This window comes from Perca fluviatilis, chromosome 8, assembly GCF_010015445.1.
Source record: "Perca fluviatilis chromosome 8, GENO_Pfluv_1.0, whole genome shotgun sequence".
Lineage (NCBI taxonomy): Eukaryota > Metazoa > Chordata > Actinopteri > Perciformes > Percidae > Perca > Perca fluviatilis.
In genome coordinates this window covers 15,429,187-15,453,204 of record NC_053119.1, presented here as the reverse complement: position 1 = coordinate 15,453,204, position 24,018 = coordinate 15,429,187, and the positions used below count along the sequence as shown (strand labels likewise).

The 24,018-nt window shown below is 41.6% G+C and overlaps 1 protein-coding gene across 2 annotated transcripts in view; it reads right to left on the bottom strand.

Moving 5' to 3' along the window:
* igf1ra (insulin-like growth factor 1a receptor) overlaps positions 1 to 24,018 on the bottom strand; it is a 77,533-nt gene that overhangs the window by 5,704 nt on the left and 47,811 nt on the right. The window contains exons 3-20 of one of the 2 annotated variants that reach the window (XM_039807892.1): positions 15,197 to 15,497; positions 14,140 to 14,276; positions 13,382 to 13,526; positions 12,024 to 12,232; positions 11,712 to 11,838; positions 10,855 to 11,090; positions 10,573 to 10,740; positions 9,899 to 10,106; positions 6,169 to 6,455; positions 5,914 to 6,056; positions 5,359 to 5,524; positions 5,128 to 5,230; positions 4,821 to 4,891; positions 4,502 to 4,731; positions 3,298 to 3,402; positions 2,772 to 2,931; positions 2,399 to 2,528; positions 346 to 480 (exon numbers count right to left, since the gene is read on the bottom strand). In XM_039807892.1, coding sequence (XP_039663826.1) covers positions 346 to 480; positions 2,399 to 2,528; positions 2,772 to 2,931; positions 3,298 to 3,402; positions 4,502 to 4,731; positions 4,821 to 4,891; positions 5,128 to 5,230; positions 5,359 to 5,524; positions 5,914 to 6,056; positions 6,169 to 6,455; positions 9,899 to 10,106; positions 10,573 to 10,740; positions 10,855 to 11,090; positions 11,712 to 11,838; positions 12,024 to 12,232; positions 13,382 to 13,526; positions 14,140 to 14,276; positions 15,197 to 15,497 — 3,061 coding nt within the window. The remainder of the gene's footprint in view (positions 1 to 345; positions 481 to 2,398; positions 2,529 to 2,771; positions 2,932 to 3,297; positions 3,403 to 4,501; positions 4,732 to 4,820; positions 4,892 to 5,127; positions 5,231 to 5,358; positions 5,525 to 5,913; positions 6,057 to 6,168; positions 6,456 to 9,898; positions 10,107 to 10,572; positions 10,741 to 10,854; positions 11,091 to 11,711; positions 11,839 to 12,023; positions 12,233 to 13,381; positions 13,527 to 14,139; positions 14,277 to 15,196; positions 15,498 to 24,018) is intronic. The other variant, XM_039807893.1, reaches the window with a different exon arrangement.

Below are 24,018 nucleotides of genomic sequence, written 5' to 3'. Positions count from 1 at the left end.
TCATGGCATCCCTTCTATGGGCCGAGGCGGACGGGTGAGGAGGCTTCTCACTGCCAGCTGACCACAGGGGCCATGTCGTCAACGGACCACATTTAACCTGTGACGTTAATGTCAGGCCTCATCTTGGCCTTACCTAAGCATGCACCACACCACATGATATCCTACACACTTCAAACCACAACTTAAAATAGACGCTGGGCAAAATATTAATGAGACAGAAGGTTGTGCGAGGCAGCAGAGGATAAAAAAAAAACAATACATCCTTCAAGGGTATTGTAACATAACATGAAAGGCCTAAAAGGTTTGAAAATTACAGTTATTAATCACAGATAGGAGGAGGCTTACAGCATGTCAGGGCAGTTGTCAGGTTTGTCCAAGAGTCCTCCCTCCATGACAAAGCGCAGCACTTGTTCATTGGACATGCCCTGGTAAGGCTGTTCTGCTAAGGTGGCGATCTCCCACAGCACGACACCAAATGACCTGCAGTGAGAAAAGCAATCTTGTGAAAATGATTTACATTTTTGCCTCTTATCTGATGCTGATCAGTGCTGCATACATTTTGTAAAACCGCAGAAAAAGGTTAAGGCTGCTGTAGTTAAGGCCATCAAGCACAGCAGTTTTTTTTGTTTTATTACTTCTAAATAAATCATTCTTATTTAAAGGACCAGACTAGTATTTTTTAATTAGAATGTGTCTATTACAGTGCATTTGCTTTACAAAAAATCTGCTTATTTGCCATTACAGTGACTATAATATTTGTTTTTATAATGTTTGTTGTAAATTCTCCATTATAGTTGTGTGGTAATGCAACTTTAAGTGAAAACGTATGCGTTATTTGCAGTTAATTAACTAATGAAAAGCAAAAATCAAGCAGACTATATGCTGAAGCAAGCGACAAAAACACTGTATGAACCTTTAAAGCGGCGCTATAATATTTTTATATTGTCATTGGATCAAACTGACTTTGTATTGTTAGGTGACGCTCGTAGTGACGAACCGCACAAAGAATCCACCTCTTATGTTAACAATATTCTAAACTTGTGTTAAATTATAATATATGAATAGATGTATTGTATGTTTAATGTTCAGCTTGTTATAGATTTCTGCCCCCTAAGTGGCCAAAAATGCTGCTTTTAATACTGCAACTTGAAATACCTACATTATCTAGAGTATAAGTAACCTGTTACTTAAAATGTAATGGTCACAACAAGAATAACCTGACAACATTCACTGATCAGAGGATGTAGGAGAACCATATGAGAGAAGAGGCATCTAAATCATGTTAAACCTAAAATCTGGCAGCCTGAGTATTACGAGTAATGTAAGCTAGCTGTGTAACAGTGTACCAGTCAGTGAATTACAATGATGTCATTACTGCAGCACCAGCCTCAGTTAAAGTATGTACAGTACAGTAAACATCACCTCAGTTTAACCTCAAGCTGCCTTGCACTGAGATTACTATGAAACTATTCATTAAGAAACTTCTTAACTTGACTAACAAAGACCACATTTTTTGTTCAGTCTTGCTGGTCATAATTTCACAACTGGCATAAGTTCAGAGAATACATTCAACAGTCTTTTAAACAGCCTTATTACAACACTGCATATATGTGGCTGACAGACAAAGCCATATTCAGACAGCTTTTCTCGATCAACAAAATAAAAGTCACCTACTCGTGGATTCCTAAGGAGCCCATAATGGGTTTGTCTTGCGCTAACTAACTAAACTTCATCTCTACAACATCAAAGAGGTAAGAAAGAGAACGCAAATGTGGAGGTGGGTTTGTGCTGGACCTGCAACCTCTCATTTGAGAACATCTGGAGCAGTTTAAGCCCACACTTAAGGACTGACCCGTGGGACATTTGAGTTGGGAAACAAAAACTTGCAAGGAAGCTGGTAAACACTTGTATTTCTCTACAACAATATCGCTCCAGATAGAAAAATGTGGCCAAACTCTAAACTGAGATTTTACTGCGGGCTGGCATAAAAAAGGTGTCAGTAAAAAAAATAAAAATAAAGATGTATCTTGTTCTAAACTCCTCCGTCATGGAGAGAGGAATTTCCAGAGAGCCAGCTGGAAACCAAAAGATTGTGATGGTTTTGGAAGTACTAGCTGTCATAGCATACACAGTGAGGATGGAGGACAGGAAATGCATGTTCGAACTGTTAAGTACAGAATGTTGGCCTTGAAGTGATATATGTATATGTTTTTATAGTTTTGACTCCACAGCATGAAATATTTTAGCGTATCCACACACACAAATATGTAGACATTTCTGGAATACTTTGCAAGCCCCCTGGATTAGGGCAGATTTATACATGCACTATGCAGGCTTGGGAGTGTGTGTAAGAGTGTAAGAAGTGATGTAAGAAGTAAGAAGTGGTGTGTTCTCATACCAGACATCAGACGTTGTAGTGAACACGCCATCTTTCAGCGACTCTGGAGACATCCAGCGGACAGGCAGCAGGCCCTTTCCTCCTTTTCGGTAGTAATCCGTCTCATATATATCTCTGGTCATGCCAAAATCTGAAGAAAAAAATGAAAACAGAGGTTGGGTAAGCCACTAAATATCACTCATTCTGTGTGGGAGAGGAAGCTCCTGAGAGCTCATCCATTCCCTCACCTCCTCCCTCCCTCTGGCCATTTACATTAAGACTCCACTGCCTCAGGCACTCACTGAAATCCAAACACTTATTTTCGAGGCCGGTAGAGTGGGTTTAGCACTGAGCAACCAGGGAAGGCTGAAGGCATCGTATTAACTTGACTTACCTCCAATCTTCACAGTGAAGTCCTCAGCTACCATGCAGTTCCTGGCAGCCAGATCTCTGTGGACAAATTTGTTGGCATTTAGGTACGACATGCCGTCAGCGATTTCCCCTGCCATCTGGATCATCTTTTTGAGTGGGGGTAGGACCTGGCTGTTGCTGTTCTGTGGACAAGGAGAGAGAGTAAAGAGCATGAAAAAACACTGTTCAGTCAGCCACAATGCTGGACACTGGTTACAGTTCAGCATTACAAAGTGAGGGATGGATGCTATGTGTGGAAATGTGCACATGGGTGTTGGAGAAAGAAAAAATGGGGACAGGATTTATGTATGTGTTCACACATTAGTGTGTATGTGACAATTCTCATTTTCTAGAGAGATTACATCTTATTAGAGAGAGACAGCATCTGTGTGAGTGAGTGAGTGAGTGAGTGAAGTGAGTGAGCGAGCGAGCGAGCGAGCGAGCGAGTGTGTGTGTGTGTGTGTGTGTGTGTGTGTGTGTGTGTGTGTGTGTGTGTAAAAGCTGCTTACTTCTTTGCGCAGAGAGCGCAGGTAGCTCTTGAGATCTCCACGGGTCATCAGCTCCATAATCACCAAGGTAGGCTGTCCCTGTGAGACCACGCCCAGCAGCCGCACCTACACCAATCACAATACAGCACAGATTAGATATGATCAAGTCAAAAGTCCCAAATCCATACTACACCTTAAATCTAAGCAAGTTATGGGAATATGTAGTGTGTTCATACGGGAAATGATAAAGTATACTCAAAACAGTCAGTAATCATACTAAAACATTTTTAAGTGATGTTAAGTTAAGTTAATTATGTTAAGTTGATGGACATGATTCTCCTACAATGGAATGCACAAAGGAAATGTAGTAGCTGCTCACAGCTGGGACATATTTAACAGATGGCAGTGAAACAGCTCCAGGAATACCTCAGAAAACAAAAAATGACTATAACAGCATTTGGAAAACATTAGAAGTGAAAATTAACTAGAAGTCTAAAGTCATTTTGATTGATGTCTGATGGCACATGAATTGTATAATTTCCTGTGAGTATAAAACGGTTGATTTTTACTATTCTAAATGCAAAAAAAACAAAGCTTGGTATATAGTTTAATGTATAAAATGATTGCATAGTAAGGTAAGCCATCTACTTTACCTTCCCTCAGAAGCACTCTTAGCTTACAAGCAAAAATTGTTCAACTGTTCATATTTCACATCTTATATTCATAATAGAAAAAAACGGTTTCTCATTAACTTGCTTTAAAGACTGTAAAAAAAATGCATTTACTTTAAATCATACAAATTGGATTTTATAATTGAGTGTTTGGCTTTTTAGCAGCCAGACTTGATAAAAAGGTTGTAACAGCAGCTTTACAAATGGAAAATCTTTAACACATTCATTTAACGTAGTTAATGAGGCTGTGATCACGCTGATGAGAGAATCTACACAATCTCCAGGAAGACAAACCCTGCCTCAGGCTGGAGCTGCCCGAGTAAAGACAAGCACAGTGTACTCAGTGCTTGTGACCTGCTGTCACCTTTCTCTCTGCGTCTATGCAGATTATTAGGAAATGATGATAATTCGGAGCACTTTCTTGCAACTGGGTTCAGTACAACAATATGCTGGTTTATTTTAAGCCATATTGTGATGGTTTATCTGCATTTATTCCAGGCTTTTTTTTCACTCAGCTGCCTAATTGTAACCATTTTAGGCTGTGTCCCTCTTACCACATGGTGACAGTTAAACTCCTTCATGACAGAGGCTTCGTTCAAGAACTCAATGCGCTCCCTCATGCTGGCCGACTCATTGACCGTCTTGATGGCCACTCGTGTCTCGGGTTCATCCTTCACCACTCCCTTGGCGATGCCTTCGTACACCATGCCGAAAGAGCCCTGGCCTAGCTCCTTGTGTATTGTGATCTTCTCCCTGGCCACCTCCCACTCATCTGGGACGTACACTGGCACAACACAAATAGCAGGTCAACATAGCGAAAACATAACCGAAACATAACTGTGAAATAATTGACAAGATATTGCATATTCTTACTCTCAGCAGCACTGAAATACTCGGGGTTGACAGACGCATAAAGGACTCCATTCCCCAATCTGTCGCTGTTCCTGTTGACACATCGACAGCTAAGTTAGTCAGCAGGCAGCTCTGATTGTGGATGGGATGTGTAATTCTCTATAAGAACTCTACTCTTTACCACAGGGGAATATTAATGAAAACAACACCTATTAACTCTAATTAACATTACACTGGTCATTAAGTTTCATTAGCAGAGCAAGGTAGAACAACATTATCAAGAGACGTTGTCTGGCAATGTGGAAAGCATGTTCATGAAGACGCTTACCTCTTTTTGTTCACAAAGTAGAGAATCGTGGTGAGGCTGGCGATGAAAAGTATCACAATGATGGGAATTATGATGACCAAGTAGAACGTAACATCATCGCCTGCTGCCAGACAGAACAGGGAAATAGAAGTGGTCAGCACTGACTAAAGGTGTTGTTCCTTATCTACTTTAAAATCAGTCAACAGCTGTTTTCAATACACAGTATTTAATGTGTGAGGATAGTTGCATTACGTATGGGCGGAGGCACATAGAAGGACACGCTCTCTGTCCAGGAGCCGTTCCCCGCTAGCGAAGTGGCGCGCACGCGAGCAGAGTAATTCCCTGAGCCCAGGTTGGTCAGCCGAGCTCCTCTGTGCTCCCGGTACTGCTGCCGCGACACACACTCGTGTTTCTCAGGCTGAAAGAAAACACAAACACATGGTGGTTACTGTTTAAATCACGGACAATGATCAATCAGGGTCAGGTAAGGAGGGTAAAACTGTGTACTGTGCATTCTGTTTTAAAAAAATATATATGTTTGAGCCAGTATGAGGACCATGAGATCTATCACTTTTAAAATCTCACTCTGCTGAAAAATGTGTTTTGCCTGTTGTTAGTTCACTTGGATGTGTGAGCTTTTCTGTGCAGAATGTTGTATGCGCACAGTTTGACACTAGAAGGCCATTTTCACACTCATCTGCTGAATGCGGAAAGTATCTTTGTGCTCGTGTGCTGTGATCTTTTGTATTCTGATACTTCTTAAAAACATGTCTGAGGGGATCTTTAGTTATACCCTGCCTGACTCACCTCAGTCCCCAGACCGAACTTGATCTCATACATCAGGATGAGTCCGTTTGGCATGACGGGTTCTGGCCAGTGCAGCAACACACAACCTACAACCTCCTCACTCCTCTCAGAGATCACCTTTCCAGGGATGTCATCTGCTTTGACTGGCAAACACGCACAATTACAAAACATTACAACAAGCACGTGTCTACAATGCACTGTAAGAGAAGATGTTACAGCATACTGTGCTGTATTGTATCCAGGCCCCTTTCTAACCTGCAGGTTTGGTCCTGGAGAAGACGAAGGCTCCAGCGCTGCAGCGCCCCACCTCCTCGTTGCATGCATGGATGTCAATGCGGTAGACAGTGAAGGGCCGCAGGTTGGGGATCTCTAAATATTCTGCTGTGCTCTTGTCATCTGAGAAGGGGTACTCCTTGATAGGAGGAATGCCATCTGTACTGTTATCCCACGGGCCAAGGGTGGTGTTTCCCCTACCAACACCCTCACGCAGCAGTGTGTTGTTAGCCACACCAAAAACATCTCTACGTCGACGATCTGGAGGTCTGAAAAACAGAGAATACAATAGCTGTAAGAAAGTAGATTTAAGTATAGTGAGTGCTGTTATTGTAATAAAAGATGAAAAGGTATACAGTATGTCCTGGAAATCCTATCGTAACAAAGAATTGTAGGTTTATAACCCCCAAAAGCATTTTACACAAAGCTGAAGCATCTCACTGAACCGGGTGGAGTGAGTGCGTATTTGAGTGTGTGTGTGTGTGTGTGTGTGTGTGTGTGTGTGTGTGTGTGTGGTGTGCGCGCGCCATGTGTCCAGATGCTGCATACTACTCCCTGCGGAGATGTGTCGAAGGATGAGGTCAGACAGATCATAGCGAGGGGGACAGACGGAGAAAGAGAAAAAGACAGACACAAAGTGATTTTTCCACAGTTAGAAAAACAAAATCCTCTCTGTCCATTGATCCCAATCAACAATTAAAAAGTCTAAAAGGGAAGAAAAGCTGACACGACAGAAAATGTGGCTTAGACTTTTGTGACGCTGACATTCTGAACCAAACAGTTTGTTGTCTGTCTGTTGCAATTTTCAGCGGCCAAACTGAGGGCATTTGCGGTGAACAGACACGTGGTCTCATAGTGCAGATGATAAGCTGTGGAGCCGCCTAGAGCTGGACATCGTCATTATTGAGGGCAAGCAGGCACTGACAGCTGTGACTGTAGCAGCAGCAGAGGATCAACAGACGCCACAGGGCACCTTGCCTACAGTAGTTACCTGTGACGCCTACAGGGCAGTCAGCTGAGGCAGACGGACAAAGGAAAGAGTCCTGATTGAGTTGGAAAATGAAAGCTGTATTGACAGCAGGTGACAACAGCTATATGGAGCATTTACAGAGGTCTTGCAAAGAGAGGACAGCATGAACAGGTGGCTCGGTTTTTATTACATCACATGAAACAGCTCAGACATCATTTAAACTCTATACTGGGAATTAGGGCCGCAACTAAAAATTATTTTCATTATTGATGACGATTTTGTCCTCAATCGATTCATTGTTTAGTCCATGTATGTATCTAAAATAAGGCCTATCACAATTTCCTAAAGCCCAAGGTGAAGACTAAACAGTGTTTGTTTTGTCCGGCAACACTTCAAAACCCCAAAAATTACTATCAAATAAGACAAAGACAAGCTGCAAATTATCACAATTAAGAAGCTGTAAGCTGAGAATTCTTGTTTTTTCTTTAAAAATTGCTTAAAATTATAATTTAATTATTAAAATAGCTGCTGATTATTTTTCTGTTGATCAACTAATCGTTTCAGCTCCACCAGGCGTAATAAAATGCTAAACTCAGAGACCTAACTGAGCCAAGCTACAGTCAAGCATCGTTTGTGTCTTCGCAGACAAACACCTACACAAGGAGACACAGACAGATCCGTGGGAAAGACCAGTCGCACTGACATGTCAGCATTCCTCTCTGACAGTTATAACTGTGCAATCCAAAGTCTAGCACTCAAAAACGGCTCCTGATACTACTGAAAAATACATCAAACATATATGAAAACTGGATTTAATTGCAGAGTAAATCTTGATCTATCCTGTATCAAAAGCGATAGAAAAAGAGGAAGAGAGATGGATAGACCCACTGAGAGGCCAGATAAGAACACTTGAGGATTCAATTTCTGTATGTGCAATGAGAGTCAGGGTTAGGTAGGGCAGTCCTAACACTGTGAGAAGGCTCCCCAGCTGACTGAAGCAAGACCTTATAACTAGTGAGTTACTACAGTTAGTGTCCTGACCTCGCCCCCTAAAAAAAGATCTAGCTTCATGCAATGGAATCCAGAGAGGAAAGCTGTAACTACACATTCAGTCTGTGGCCAGTAGGGTACATTATTAGCGCTAGGCCTTAACGGCAGCAACACATACGGCAGGCTCAAAATCTCTGGATCTGACAGAAGAAGAGATAACTGTCAGGGAGTCCTTATCAATGTATCTTGTATGTATTCATCAGAAGTTTCAACCAACAGCAGACGATTACAGTGAATACATGCTCCAGTCAGCTGATAACAGGTTTTGGATCGAACCACACTGGCAGCCATCCTCTTTGTGCAGCCATCCTCCCTCTCTTTCACTAAATCAGTCTGCCTTCCTTACTTTCTGTTTGTCCTCTATCGCTGATGGGGCTCTTCCCGCATTCATTTAAATTCCAGATGGATTCACTGTACATTTCCTGGCAGCTGTCTTGCTCCAGAAAAAAAATAAAACGAGTCCCGGACAAAGAGAGCGTGCAAGGGGAGGAGGAGAGTGGAGTGCCAAGTGGAGGGGACAAAATGGAAAACATTTCCTCTTCTTTTTGTTTCTGTTTTCACCCCCATCCCTCTTTCCCCTCACCCTGGTTCTAAACCCTGAACTTTTGAAAAAAACTCCCAGATTTTGCGCCCTTTCCCTGGAGTGGTTTGTAATAATGCTGGCTCTGTTAAAGTGGAGTCTGTGCATATACAGACTGAGCCCTGGGACTGCCATCCACTTGTTTCCTAGACAGCTATACTATAACAAATCAACACAGCCAGAGAGAGAAGAGAGAAGGGAGGGGAGTAGGGGGGTATGAGTTCAATTACAACAGAAAGCCGTGCTTTATTATTCTTCCTCCAAAGACATATCGATCCAATTCCACAAGAGCGTTGTGAAGGAAAAAAAGAAGGATACCGTAACGCTGTTTGAATGAATAAACTTTGGAGACTCAAGAGGCACCGTTTAAAGCTATGGATTTATAAGAATACCTGCTGAGTGTTCTTAGTGGGAAGCAACAAGTATATCAAAAGGTCTCCATATTTTACGGTGATGGATGTTGGAGATGGAGTGTTAAGGCAAATCACAAATGCATAGATTGCGTGTGGCTGTCCATATAAGAATAAAAGAGTGTGGGAGGAGGACAGAGCGGGAGTCTTTGAAACAGTGAAACATCCTTAGCCACGAGCAAGTTAAATGATAACACAACACAGATGTCAGTCTCTATTGTGAGGAACAAAAGCCTAAGCAGCTATGAGTGTGCAGCCAAACTAGGCCCTTCAGACTCGTTAATCACATCTCTCTCCTGGGTTTGTTTGTGCTGCCTAAATTGCTGCCTGCTAGGTCCTAACATCCCCCGTGGCACCGTTGCCAAGGCAACATAAAGCCACAAGAGCGCTAAGAAGGCTTTGGATCCTACTCAGCATGTCTCCTCATCTGCACCGCCTGACAAAAGGACTGAGCCCAGCGGGCCGGCTCAGCCCCCGTCAGGTCCATCTACGCCCCTGTGCTTGGATCCTGTCAGCTCCACAGAGGAGCCATTTCGCGGCCGCCACCTCATTCCTCATTTTGACCCAGCAAGACAAACAAGTTCAGCTTTTTGAGAGCCATCTCCACAGAATGAAAGGAGGCACAGAACAGGAGCTGTAAACTGTTTAACAAGGTCACTGTGAGGCTGGTATTATAACTCCACTATCTGTGCTTTACTATACCTCGGCAGAAAGATGACATTGTGAAGGAAGTTCTCGAACATTTTAAAAAAGACCCGGTCATCCTTCTCCTGGTCTTTCTCCTCAGGCGTCTTCTGGCAAGCACAGCATGTGCCCTTCTCTGCGCCTGCCAGGTCTGACTTGGTGGGCTTGGTGTTCTCTTCCATGTCCGTGAACGCTGTGGCTGGGATACGGATCGGAATCTTCAACTCTGTTTTAGGAGAAACCAAGAGTGTTTAGCAATGGGATGCATTAACACAGCAGCTGCTTATAATGTTTTTTTGACACATTTCCTGCACAGTTATTTTTCCACATTAAATAAATAGTTTAACATTTTAGGGAAGTAGACATATTCACATTTGTGCTGAGAGAAAATGAGAAGATTGATCCCACTCTCATGTCTGTACGTTAATATGAAGCTACAGCCAGCAGCTTGTTAGCTTAGCTCACTTATATTATATATTGTTTGTTTAATCTGTACAAAAATCCAAGCGTTTCTAGTCTTTGTGCTAAGCTAAGCTTACTAGCCACTGGCTGTAGCTGCATAATTATTTAAGGGGCACATATTAGATTGGTATCAATCGTCTTTTTTTTTATTGACGGGGAAGAACTTATCAGTAGGAGAGCTCACACAATAAAAAATATGGTTATTGTTTGGTAGAATAAGTTATGCACACCTTTGGAGCAGTAGTTATGTTGGTAGAGCTCCCTGTCCTCAGGCTGCTGCTGCCAGCGGACCAGGTAGTAGGTCAGATTGCCGTTGGGAAAGGCTGGAGGTGACCACTTCACCATGAGCCTGGTTGAAGAGTTGGCATATGCACGGGCATCTTTGGGCATAGACGGCGCTGCAGTAGAGACAAAGTCATGGTATGTTACATAAAAAATAGTCTACAGTCATTACAGAGATGGTTGCATTACAATCACTACAGTATTGGTGCAAACAGACTGGTCAGACTTACGCGATGGGCGTGTGCGAACATAGATTATACCACTCTTTGCTCCGGCAATGTGTTTGTCCTTCACCTGCAGGGTAATGGCCTTCACAAAAATAGCATACTGGGTCCAGGGCTTGAGGTGTTGAAGACTGACGTTTGGGTCATTGTTTTTATCCTGAGGGAAATCAACATCCACCATGTGCCAGCTGTTTGAGCCACAGCCATCCTGCCCGTCAAACTCTGTGATGTTCTGGAAAGGGCTGGGAAAAAAACAAAACATGGCTGTGCATTGACCAAAAGGACTTCACTTAAACATGACATATTCATTTACAAAACGTTACATCAAATTTCATTGTTGGTATGAAAGTAAAACAAAATCTAGGTCATGTTTGAATATATGATTCATCTTTGCCAATGGTTTTACATATTTTTTATTTGATGGATTACCTGCCTTCAAGGAAGCCATTTGTTTCACTTTGTACAAAGTTCGACGTAATCAAACCCAGATCTCAAACAATAAGCAGACACGGATGTTGTGAATATGATGTTATAAATTTGGTTGTTTGTATTGCATTGTTGCAGTAAATCAATCCAAAAGCTCAATTGTGTCTTTGGGAAATGGTTGTCAGTAATGTGAACTGCACACAGTAAGTAACAATTGGGGTAAAATGTGCAAAACCAGACAGATATGATCATCTAAGATTTAGTTTTTCCATAAAATAGCTGTGCTTTTGAGATGAATCTTGAAACATTAAGTTCTGACTTGAATGTCCAAAATAAAATATGTTTTTGCATTAAAAAAAACTTCATCCATACCCACTCTGCTTCACTGTAGAATTATTCTATAATATGATATAGAGGATAATTAGTTGTTTACTCACGACTCCTTGTAGTAGACTATGAAGCTGATAAGGTCGCTGTAGTCCGGCGGCCGGTAGCGCTCCCATGTCAGCCTGATCGTATGACTTGATGTAATGTTAGACTTGAACTTCAAGATATGGCTTTCACCTGTTGCGACAGAGCACGACCCGTAATGAGACACATACAATATTAAAATGGCATAACATTGCCTTTTGTTAATGTCCCCACACATTGTATGACTGCAAAACAAAATCACAGATTGTGTCTTTTTTTAAGATCACTCGCAACAAGAATGTAGCTCAATCTGTCAAAGTTTAAGTGAATATACTTACAGCTGGCTCTTTCACCGTTGTTACGGAAATCTCCCTCCTCTGGCTTCACAGCAATGCCCGTCTTCTCCCACATCTTGTGGATCTCAGACATGCAGAGTTTGGGGTTTTGACGGAAGAAGAGACGTCCATTCCCAATAGTCAGGTTGTGCTGACTCCAGTCCCAAAGGTACTGGAGGTGCTGGTTGTTGATGGCAGAGAACGAATACATGCTGGTAATGAAAAGAGAGCAAGAAATGTTAAAACCATCTCCTATAGCTCAACAAAAAGTGTTTTTATTGTTTACATGTTTCATGAAAGCTGAAGTTGTCAAGAGTTGTGAATAAAAGAGCCACCTGGTGGCAGCGTTAAGCACTAAAATAGTTGGATGACACATGAGGTAAGGTTTGTGTGTATGTCTGGGTTTGTACAGAAGAGGACATGAAACAGAAACTCTAGCAGGCAGTTACGTAGAACACCTCCAGAGCGAAAGGAATGTCTGCCATCCTCAACAGCATTCCTCTGAGTGAAACTTTACCCTGGGAGAAATGACAACAAGAAGACGACAGGACTTCCCATGACCCCTTTGGCCATTACCAAAAAAGCTTTCCCTCATATATAAGACTGCAGCTGATATCACAGTCTGATGGATGATGATGAGACTTTTCATTTAGCTATGTCGCCACACTCACTCATCTGGCCTTTCTACATGACATGATATTTATAAATGTACATTAAAGTGTTCATATTATGCTCATTTTCAGGTTCATAATTGTCGTTTACATGGTTTATTTAAAAATAATGACAAAAAAAAAAACATATTTTTGTTGTACTGCACATTGCTGCAGTTCCTCTTTTGAGCCTGTGTGTTGAGCTCTCTGTTTTAGCTACCAAGTGAGGCATCTCACTTCTGTACCATCTTTGTTGGAAGTCGCACACGTGCAGTACCTAGGTAAGGACTACCAACCAGTCAGAAGCAGAGTATGAGGGTGTGTCACGCTAGCAGCTAGGCGAGCATTATAACGTGTATTACAAAGTGACGAACGTTTGTCTCTGAAGTAAAGGCTGGACTACAATAGAGCTGCTTGGAGCAGTTTGTGAACAGTGTTTTCTGTTGGAGATGGTAAGTCCCTTTGGGGTGGACTTTGGGCTTTTTCACTTTGGAAGCCTATTACATGCACAAAAAAGATATATAACACAAAAAAAGCCAAAAAGCATAATATGAGCACTTCAATGTTCACATGCACCATCCAGGGCAGACATTCCTTTAACAAGAAGTCACTCTGACATTTATGTAAATTCACTGCTCATGCCCTCAGTCACCGCACACAAGCATGCACACATTCACAGACAGCAAGTGCAGACAGACAGCGCAGACATACTTGTCGATGAGTTCTTGCCCATTGATGTAACGCAGGCTTTTGAGGAAGGACAGCGAGCCAAGTGCGTGGGAGTGTCGAATCTTTACATAGCCCGTCACTTTCTGAATCAATCCCATGAAGCTCTCCAGCTCAGACGCTATGTTATCTGGGGACAGGAGATGAACACACACACACACACACACACACACACACACACACACACACACACACACACACACACACACACACACACACACACACACACACACACACACACACACACACACACACACACACACACACACACACACACAATATGGAAGCCACATTAAATTCCACAGGGAAGCTCTTAATGCAAATTTCCCAATGAGTCCTAAATTGTATAAGCTTTATCATATGTGGAGATTAGCTTGTCAGCCGGCCAGTCAACTGAGCAAATAAACAGCATTAAAATATAATGTGATAATTGGGTTAGAGTGCAGGAAGCGGATGTAATGTTGATTTTGTGGACCTCACTGTTGAATCCCAGCAGCTTAGACCACCAACTTTATCTGTCTCAGTAATCATAATATTTGCTGGGCAGTCAAGTGCAACATAGTGTAGTAAAGTTATATACTGTAGTCAGTAAAGGATTGATATAGCATATTATACGACAGCCAAATAAATATCCTATGTAGTGGTGGCTAGTGTAGCATAGTATGGTCTACTAAGCTTAGTTAAACTGTAACATTTACACATATGGTGTCAAAATCACAGTACTTCTGCATAGCTGCACTCACTTCCACGGCGGATGTTGATGTCCAGGTTGCCTTCGATGACAGTGCAGTCCTTCAGGGACTGGGCAGCATCAACAGAGTCGATGACAGGGGATGAGCAGGGCTTATCACACGGGCCATTGCAGGCATTGCATAACATACTGTTTACAGCAGAAGAAGAGGGAAGGAGTGAATGACAAGAAAGAAACATGAGGGAGAAAAACAGTCAGAGAATGAGCAAAATCCTATGTGAACTTTTCTACCTCACCCTGAAATCATTTGTCCACTCCCAAGCATTCCAAAAGGATTCAGGCAAATACATTTACTGCATGATACAAGGTCACCCCTCACACGGACAGTTTAATCTTTTATGGGCCCTCGTCTGAACTCCGTTTCGTGAGAGAGTGACTCACTGTATTGACCTCAGAGATTAAACATCAGTGATATGGCCAAAAAACAGGGAGGAAAGTTGCATACAAAGAAATGTTCTTGTTCTTAGTGAATGTCAAATAAGGGAAATGTCAAGTGGACATTTCAGCGGAGTCTCTTCTAAAAACAAAACTTTAAGTATTAATCTGTAAAATCTAGTAGTGGCGAGTGTTGAAAACAAGGCACTATGTTGAATACCTTTCACTCCGTCAGTCTGGGAAGTCTAAACTTGAATCATTAACACGCTCTTAACCTTTCAAACTTCCAGCTTTGAGTCCTACTTTGAGAATGGAAGAAGGTGAAATTTATCTTAAGGATGTTTGTTTTTTTAATGCAAATAAATAAATTATGCAATATATACACACGAGCGCCTTTAGTGTCTTGGAATACTGACGAGAAACCCCACTGCTATTCACTGAAAAAGTAGCCAGTAAATAATACTAAGACCTCTTGCTGTCTCTGCGAAAAAGATCAGGTTGTGATTCTGTAAAAATTAAAATACAGAACATTAAACAAAAAATACTTGAAAGATCTGAGACATGATGTAAAATGTTTTAAGGAGCTCTTCCTAATATTTTGTACATGCAGAGTTTCACCTGGCACAGCATTTCCAAATCATCAGGAAAACTAGAAGTGAAGGGTACGTCTTTACCGATTAGTCTCGTTGCGTGTGAAGCCAGAGGGGCAGTCGGGCATACATTCTCCCCCGTGGATGACAAAGTGAGTGTCGCCGGGCAGGTGCACTTGGGAGCAAAGGTCCATGGTGATGCAGCGCCAGCCCTCAAACTTGTAAGTGTCTCGGGGACAGTCTGGCACACAGTGACCCTCGTGGTAGTAGTGGAGGCAGCCGGCGCAGGCCATGTCGTTGTTGGGTTCAGTACAGCTTCCCAGGCACTGGCTGTGGCAACACTCTCCCTTGTCTGTACAGGAAAACTTGCAGTGTTCTGGGCATACTGGAGGAGACAGAGAAAGGTGGGGAAGAGAACAGTTTTAGGTTGGTGTAAACGGTCTGTACTGATAAGCACTATTACAACAAAGTCAACGATCATAAAAGGTAAACAAAATACAAAACTAATGCTTATAAGAGAAACTGATTGTGATTTAAATGGCATGTACAAATGTAGAATAGCTTCAGAATGTATGATTGTTAAGATGCGTTTGTGTTATTACAGGCCAGAAAGCAAATAAATAGGTTAAAGAGGAGTATGGAGTCAGTGTGCATACACAATACTTGTATACAGTGCTAAGCATAAGTGAATACACCCATGCTAAAGCTGACTAAAAAGAGGAATAAAAAAATCATCTTTTGGAAATTGATCTTAATGCCTTAATTAAAAAAAAATCCAACCTTTAAGGACACCAATTTTCTTTGTGAATGAATAATGTATCGTAAATAAATAAATGTTCTTTAAAATAAGTATAGACACCCCTATGTTAAATTCCCATAAAGGCAGGCAGATTTTTATTTTTAGAGGCCAGTTATTTCATGGATCCAGGATACTATGCATCCTGATAAAGTTCCCTTGGCCTTTGGAATTAAAATAGCCCCCCATCATCACATACCCTTCACCAGACCTAGAGATTGGCATGGGGTACTTTCCATAAAATCATCTCTCACTGCAAATCAAACCAGCTATTAGGCTAACTGAAATAAAACCATGCCAATATTTATTTACGATACATTATTCATTCACAAAGAAAATTGGTGTCCTTAAAGGTTGGATTTTTCCAAAACTTTTTTTAATTAAAGGCATTAAAATCAATTTCCAAAAGATGATTTTTTTAGTCCTCTTTTTAGTCAACTTTAGCATGGGTGTATTCACTTATGCTTAGCACTGTATATATACAGTCAGTTGCCAGTTTATTACTGTAAGTACACATAGCTAATATTAATGCAATCTAAAACAACCATATTGCAATAAATCCTACTTTCATGAAGGTTATAATGTTCAGTTTTTGTTGAAAATGTTATAGAGAGGGGGTTGATTTACTATACAGAGAGGTGATTTTGTTGTTTAACCTATCTTGAATAATATAAATTGGGTGGACAAAATACAACACCTGTCAGTACAACACAATACAATTCAACAGTACCACAAACTGCATCCTCCAAAATGACCATTAAGTTGAATCAACACATCTCTAACATTATAACCGTCATTTATTGCAGGGCAGTTGTAATAGACTGCATTAGTTAGGTGTACCGAATACACTGGCAACTGAGTGTTTATATGTATGAACTTGTAAATATGCATGTGTTTTCAAATGCTTAAATGTGGAATTTGTTTGCATGACAGGGCTGGTATAAGGCCAGCAGGAGAGCTCCATCACAGAGAAACTGGAGAGTGGAGAAACTGGAGAGAAATGTTCTAGTAAAACACAGAGCTTGCCTCACTTACAGTAATATGGTCGCATCTAATGTGTCCATAGTATCATCTATTCTTTGACAGCAATTTGAAAAACAAATTCCTGGGAGAATATGGATGCTTGCCTCTTGTTTTTAAACCAAATTGTTTCTGCAATCAAAGTTTACCAGTGTATTGTGTAGACAAATAACACAGTATATTATATTTTCATTAATATTCTTCTATAATGGAAGAAAAGACATTTGCACCTCAAACAAAGCTTTTACTCCCACTTTCACTACAGCTTCGAAGAAAGAACGGCTGTACGTCCTTCCAGGCTGAGAGAAATCGACAGAAAAATGATTGTGTGGGGTGTTTCAAATTAAGCTTGAGCAACATGAATAATGGAAGCTCCTCACTGTTTGCTGAGCAACCAAAACCCATAACAATATGTTATCAATAACACATAGCATTTTCACATTGCTTGGGACAGACAGACGGATTGTGCATCCTCCTTACAGTTTGTCAGATTTATTGGACAGTGCTTACATAATGACCAATAATATATCAGCCTTCAACTCTAGAGAATACGTCTTTCAAAATCCAAACTTTGACACAGAAAAGTAAAGTTACTCATTCAAGTAATAGGCAAAAATGAGGTCAGTGCTTGTTTGTAGATTTACCAACTACTCATGATAATCTAAATCGGCTTTACACTTCAATTAACAGTGACAGAGATGAAAATGGCACATGTAAGGCATCTGTTTACAATGTTCAAAAACATTTTTACTGTAGCCTATTTTTAGAGAAGCACTTCTGGAAAAGCAGATGTAACGGGTAGAAAGCAGATGATTCCCACTGCTAACTAATCTGGAGACACTGCAGGCCAGGCAGCGGTGTCCTAGTTGCAGGTCCATTTCATAAAAAAGCACCTAGAAAGAGTGTGTGTGTGTGTATGATTGTGAAAGGCCTGGTGACAATTAGCTTTCTGCTAATGATTGTTCACTGTAAAGGAGTCTCTGGGAAAGACTGAGTCAAAAGGTTTAGGTTTCTTTGGGGAAAAGTCAAACAGATAAGGAATCTATGATCATTTATAAAAATAAAAAATAAAAAATCGGCCCCTTGTGTTGTTTCTGTGTTAGGGCAATAAATGTAAAAAAAATGTTATTCCTACAAGACAAATTTAATTTCAGCAATAAAGCCAAACTGAACTGAAATAAGAGGCAGAGCACTCCTGGTTCCTTAGCAACCGCCTCCTGGTGCAAAGCCAAACTGGAAGGAATTGTGCGTGCATGCACACACACACACACACACACACACACACACACACACACACACACACACACACACACACACACACACACACACACACACACACACACACACACACACACACACACACACACACACACACACACACACACACACACACACACACAAAAGTATACTAAAACACACATTTCACCACAATCTTTCATGTGTGTTATCATAATTTGCAAGACTGTGACACTACACATTTTACTTCATCGTCATGATAGTCATTATTTCAGCCACCCCCATAACGGATACTTTTACAGGAGTACACATGATGAAGAATGCGTGTGCATGTTGTTATGTGAAAATGTGTGTGTGCCAGAGAGCGAAGAGGAAAAAGGAGCTCTGCTTGTTTATTTGCTTTTAAATTAAATGCGGGTGTCGGAGAATCGTTGGTTCACTTTGTTAATCAGTCAAGAAAATGAAGCTGGCTGCTGAGCTAATCTCTTGATGACTATTTCATGTTTCTTTACAAAAACATCTGTGTAGGTTAAGAATGTGACGGTGTACTACAGTAATGCTGCAGAGCAAACACAAAGTGCCAAATCCAGTTTCGCTTCACAAGGGAAGGAGAATGATCATTCTCACTCCTGACAGTTTCTTAAATGTGTGCCATTCTTTCTCACATTCAGTCAAATCTAATAAGTGCAGAAGAGGTGAAATGGTCTGTTTGGAAAATTCCTTCAGGATTCTATGACAAAAGAAAAATCCAAGACATCTCTGACTATTTCCTAAAAAAAATGCAATCTTATTCAGTAGACCTGATACAATATCTTTATTGTTCAATACACTGCAGAATTTCTAATAATTGTCTTCTGATAAGCCAGACCTTGAAATTACACAGCAGTTATTGCAGTAAGAGTATTTTCATGATGGCATGAGTAAGTAGAGTATTTAGCCATACGGCCCTTTCCTGTGCTATCTATAGCTTCCCACTCACACGCATACTCACATTCTCTGCTACACCAGGAGTTGACTGGCTCTGTGGTACTTCATAAATAGTGTATCTAACTATTCTGGATCTGGTCCAAAACAAATGGCAATTTTTGTTTTCAAACTACAGTATCAAAGGCCAACACACACAGGTTCTTGCATGACAGCTTGGAAACATGATGCTGAAATGAGTGTTTAAAGCGGGCAGATTAGTGTTGCACATTTGGAGAGTGAGAAAAACAAAAAGAGAGAAACATCAGGTAGGCTTCATTTTTCTTGGAATCCGACCAAAAGGGGGCAGCCAAGGCAAACTCTAATGAGCCTCATTGGAGGAGGTCCCTTCCTTTCTGCATCATTTTAACAGATTCCTCAATGAAGAGAAATTCCAAACATGCATACCTTCCACCAGAAGAAAAAGGAGGGAGGGGGAGTTGCTGCCTTAAATCCATATAAGTCGACCCGGTTTCACTGTGTGACCAAACAACCCATGGTATCAAGGATACAATCCTCTATTTATAGACGCTCTTAATGCGGCCCTATTTTCACGCTGTTGCTCTCTACACATAGCTATGCAGGGCATTGAGGGGTTCCACTACTTCAAAGGAAAGGGACTACCTAACAAGGGGCTCCTCTTATCATCCTTGTAGTCCCCTGAGTGGATGTTAAATATGAGCAGGAATAAATTAGAAGCATCAGCAGGGTGATATTTGACCCTATTTAAGTACACACTGTATCACATTAAGCAACTGTTGCAGAAAGCAAACTGTAGAAACAAAAACTTTGACAATGATCTGAGACTGCAGAGCCAAATAAGTCAAACTGCTGGGAATGGGGGTAGGGAGGTTTATGATGTTCCTCTCATACAGTAGTTATACAACCCCCCCTCCCTCTCTCCTGCTCTTTCCCTGAGCAGTCAGGTCAGACACCATAGCCAACCGGCAGCCTGCCCCTGCTGTTTGTCAGAGCACTGCGACACATGGAGTGGCCGGGTCCATTTCGTCAACAGTAGACAAGGCAACATTAGGCACTGAGGAGTTTCCTTCTGAGCAGCTTGTGCATCCTTACAACCGCCATTAAATACAGCAGCAGTGTGGGGAAGAGGCATCACCAACCACTGAAAGACAGACAAGCACTGTGCACCGTTTGATTTTTGTTCTAAAGGTGTCCTCCAGTCGCTGGACTATGTGAACAATCTGCAGAATGTTTCAGGCCGCAGAGGGGGGAGAATGTTAATTTCTTGTTCCGCTGCAACAACACAATGACAACTTCAGGAATTGCTGCAGAAACCTGAGATGGGGAGGCTATTTTGGCAACAAACATGATCATGGGGGTTAAATGTGAGATAAGAAAAGAGGAACATATAGCTTACGGTAAAAAATAACATACATAAGGATGTAAGTATAATTTTCGGACCAAAAAAAAAAAAAGACTGCAGTAGAGCAAAAGAGGTGGCAAGCATCAAATGAATTCCTTCGTCAGGCAGGCCTTGCCTTCTTAAAGCGCAGCATGCAAGGAAGGCTCAGGGTTATGTGACCCAGAACCCGACAACCATGCCTTACCCCTCCTCTTTCCCCAGTCTGTATCCACACAAAAAAAACGCTTCAATCTGATAACAAGATGGCTAGATTTCAACACTGTCTGTGTGTGTGTGTGTGTGTGTGTGTGTGTGTGTGTGTGTGTGTGTGTGTGTGTGTGTGTGTGTGTGTATGAGGGGGTTCATTGAATAAGTACGTCGGTGCTTGAGAGGAAGAGGATTGCGGCGCAGCAATGCTGCTTATCTGAATGCAAGTCATGTCCCGTTTGCTAGAGAGCACGCTGTGTAAGTAACTACTACACTGTTTACATCGGGATGCTGATGACACTTTCACTGCCAGCAGGACACTGCTGCCTCTGAAGATGTTGTATGGTGTGAAAATATAAGGAATTTGGTAAACTGGTGTAATTTTCCCAAACCAAACATAGGAGTCAGCCATAGTGAAACATAAAAATCATCTAATAATCATTCTTCATATGACTGCGCAGTATGTTTTCCCTGCGTCATTGAAGATAAGTAGGAAGCGTGACAGACAGTTGGGAAATCATTCATTATTCACAGTGTAGCTCGAGGGGAGGGACGACAGGGAGGAGGGTGTCTGGAAAGAGGAGGGAGGGGGTTAAACTGGGAGCTATCTGCTGGACCAATAGCAGGTGAGCAGGGGAGGTTCTAATCCTGATGATTGACATGTTATTGAGTCTGAAGCAGAGATGGTAAACAAGTCCTCTCTTGAGCAGGCATTCGGAGGGGGAGTCGTAACCATAGTGATAAGCCATGGCTTTTCCGCTTTACCGTTTCAGAGAAACCATAAGTTAAGGAAAAACCAGAATAGACTTAGCTTACTCAACAACAAAGCCTTGGTAAGATTATTCCTGTCCCTGACCCTTAACTGAAACGTCAGCTAAATAACAAAACATGGCTCGGAAGCTGGGATGAAAAAGTTATGTATTCTGCAGGAAGTAATACATTTTAACGGAGTTAGATTTTTTTTAAAAGAGTTAAATGCAAAATAATATAGTAAAGATAAAATTGTGCATTTTTAGAATTTTGCCCCATAAAATTAGAACATAACCGCCACAATCCTTTGCTGTGACTGCATGCTTTTGAAGGAGGTCACTGTAGTAGCTGCAAGTTAAGTGTCAATCACACCACCTGTCCTTGCTCCACAATGTAAATGGGGCCATAGCTCCATTAGGACATGATTACATTTATATCTGAATCACCTCCATTTACAGAAGTATTCACTCTACTGCACACTACACTGTGGGGATGAAAAGCGTCCCACTCTGTGCAGAGTCAGGGCCGGTGAGCTCAGGTTACCAACGATGAGAGCAGTAGCAGACAGTAAGGTAGCGGAACAGGAGCACAGTAGCAGACGGAAGGCCTATCAGGGGCTGCTACAGCCCGGAACGCAGGCCGAGCCCCCAGCTCCCTGAGCTCCATCAGGCCACATCCTCATCCGGCAACCCAATCCTCCCTGGGAGCCCCCAGTGGATCACTACAGACACTTGTTTAAACCACATCAGCCCAGACGGCCAGAGAGAGGATGCTTCCTCCACTCACAGCCAAAGGCAAACCGCATCAGAGATTCCTGTGCTGTCTTACCGCTACAGCAATAGAGTCTCGAGTGCCGGACTGATCTAATCTAAAGTGGTGTTTTTCACCTTTTCAGACAGAGTGTGCCTGGCTGTGCATGTTCGGCAAGATCGATCTTTCTGCTGATCAGAGGGGTTTTTTCCAGAAGGGGAACACTGCACAGCGTCATGATGTGATTTTCTCATGCAGACAGCTGGCTCAGGAAAGCTTGGCTAAATCTCTCTTCAGTCCTGCGCACAAAGGTGCGTGTGTGAGCCCATTCCTCCCCGTCCCAGTGTTTCTGGGTCTCTTCCACTCCCGTGCCCACTAAAGACCAGCAATGTGTTTTTCACACAACTATGTGCTGGTCTGTGTGTTCAGGCATGCGTGGCATTTCCCCTCACTCGCATTCAGTCACACCACACACACACACACACACACACACACACACACACACACACACACACACACACACACACACACACACACACACACACACACACACACACACACACACACACACACACACACACACACACACACACACACACACACCTTCCTTCTACCCTTAAGCCTCGGCCCACTTTGCAGCTGCTGTTGTTGTTGTTTTTGTTGTTGTTAATTACACTTACAGGTATGCAGCACAGTCACATGTGAAAACACTTTGTGTTTTTATCACTAAAGAGGTAGAGAATGGTCTGAAAGCTATTAAAGACACTTTCCAAACAATGATGAATACAATGTCCATGAATATTATGATGCTAATTGGCATAATTTATTGAAAGTAATAAAGTATTAGCTGTCATAGACTCACATTCTGGTTAATAGAAAATGTAACATGATTGGTAGGGAAGCACTAATATTAGCCACACTACTGAGGTATCTAAACTAGAGATGGCCCGATACCATTTTTTGCTTCCTGATACCGATTCCGATACCTGAACTTATCGGCCGATACAGAGTACCGATCAGATACCAGTGTGTCATATATTTTATTATGTTTTAACAACTGTATACTACTATCCCTGTATTGATGTGATATTATTTCTATCTTTGTTGTCTGTCTGGCTCAGGTTAAACTCTTTGTAAATAGTAGAGGAATTACCGTATAGTACAGGAGAAGCTTGCAGGCAGTTTCGACTTACATGAGCTGTTTAGGTTTAATTACTAATGTTAACTAGCAGTTAGTTAGCAATAATTAGCCTGTGCCAATGTTATCTCCTTACATATACCTACGCTCTCCGTCTCTGCAAGATTGGAAATGATTGAGATTTCTCTTGGTACAGCTACCAGAACACTTACAACTTTCAGACACGTTGCTCACGTCACATTTACTTTGTCTCTCTCAGTTGGAGGCTGCGCAGTAACGCTAGCGCTCACCAGAAAAGTGCATTCTTATATACAATCTATGGTTTTAGGCAGTATCGGAGCATCTCTAATCTAAACACCATATCCTATTATCTTATTCTAGTAACCCTTGAGGCAATTCATGTATAGTAAAAGGATTGGTTGATTGTTTAATCAGATGATTGATAGAATATTCTAATTCCATTACCAATATGATGTACTTTTTCAGGCAAAAATGTTAAATATTTTCCAATTTCTCAAAATTAAGGATTTGATGCTTTTCTTTGTCATATATCAAAATAGAGTAAATATCTTTGAAGGGCTTTGAAGTGTTGGTCGGATAAAACAAGCAATTTAAAAATGCTGCCTTGGTCTATGAGAAATTGCAGTGGGCATGTTTCACCATTTTCTGAAATTTTATAGGCA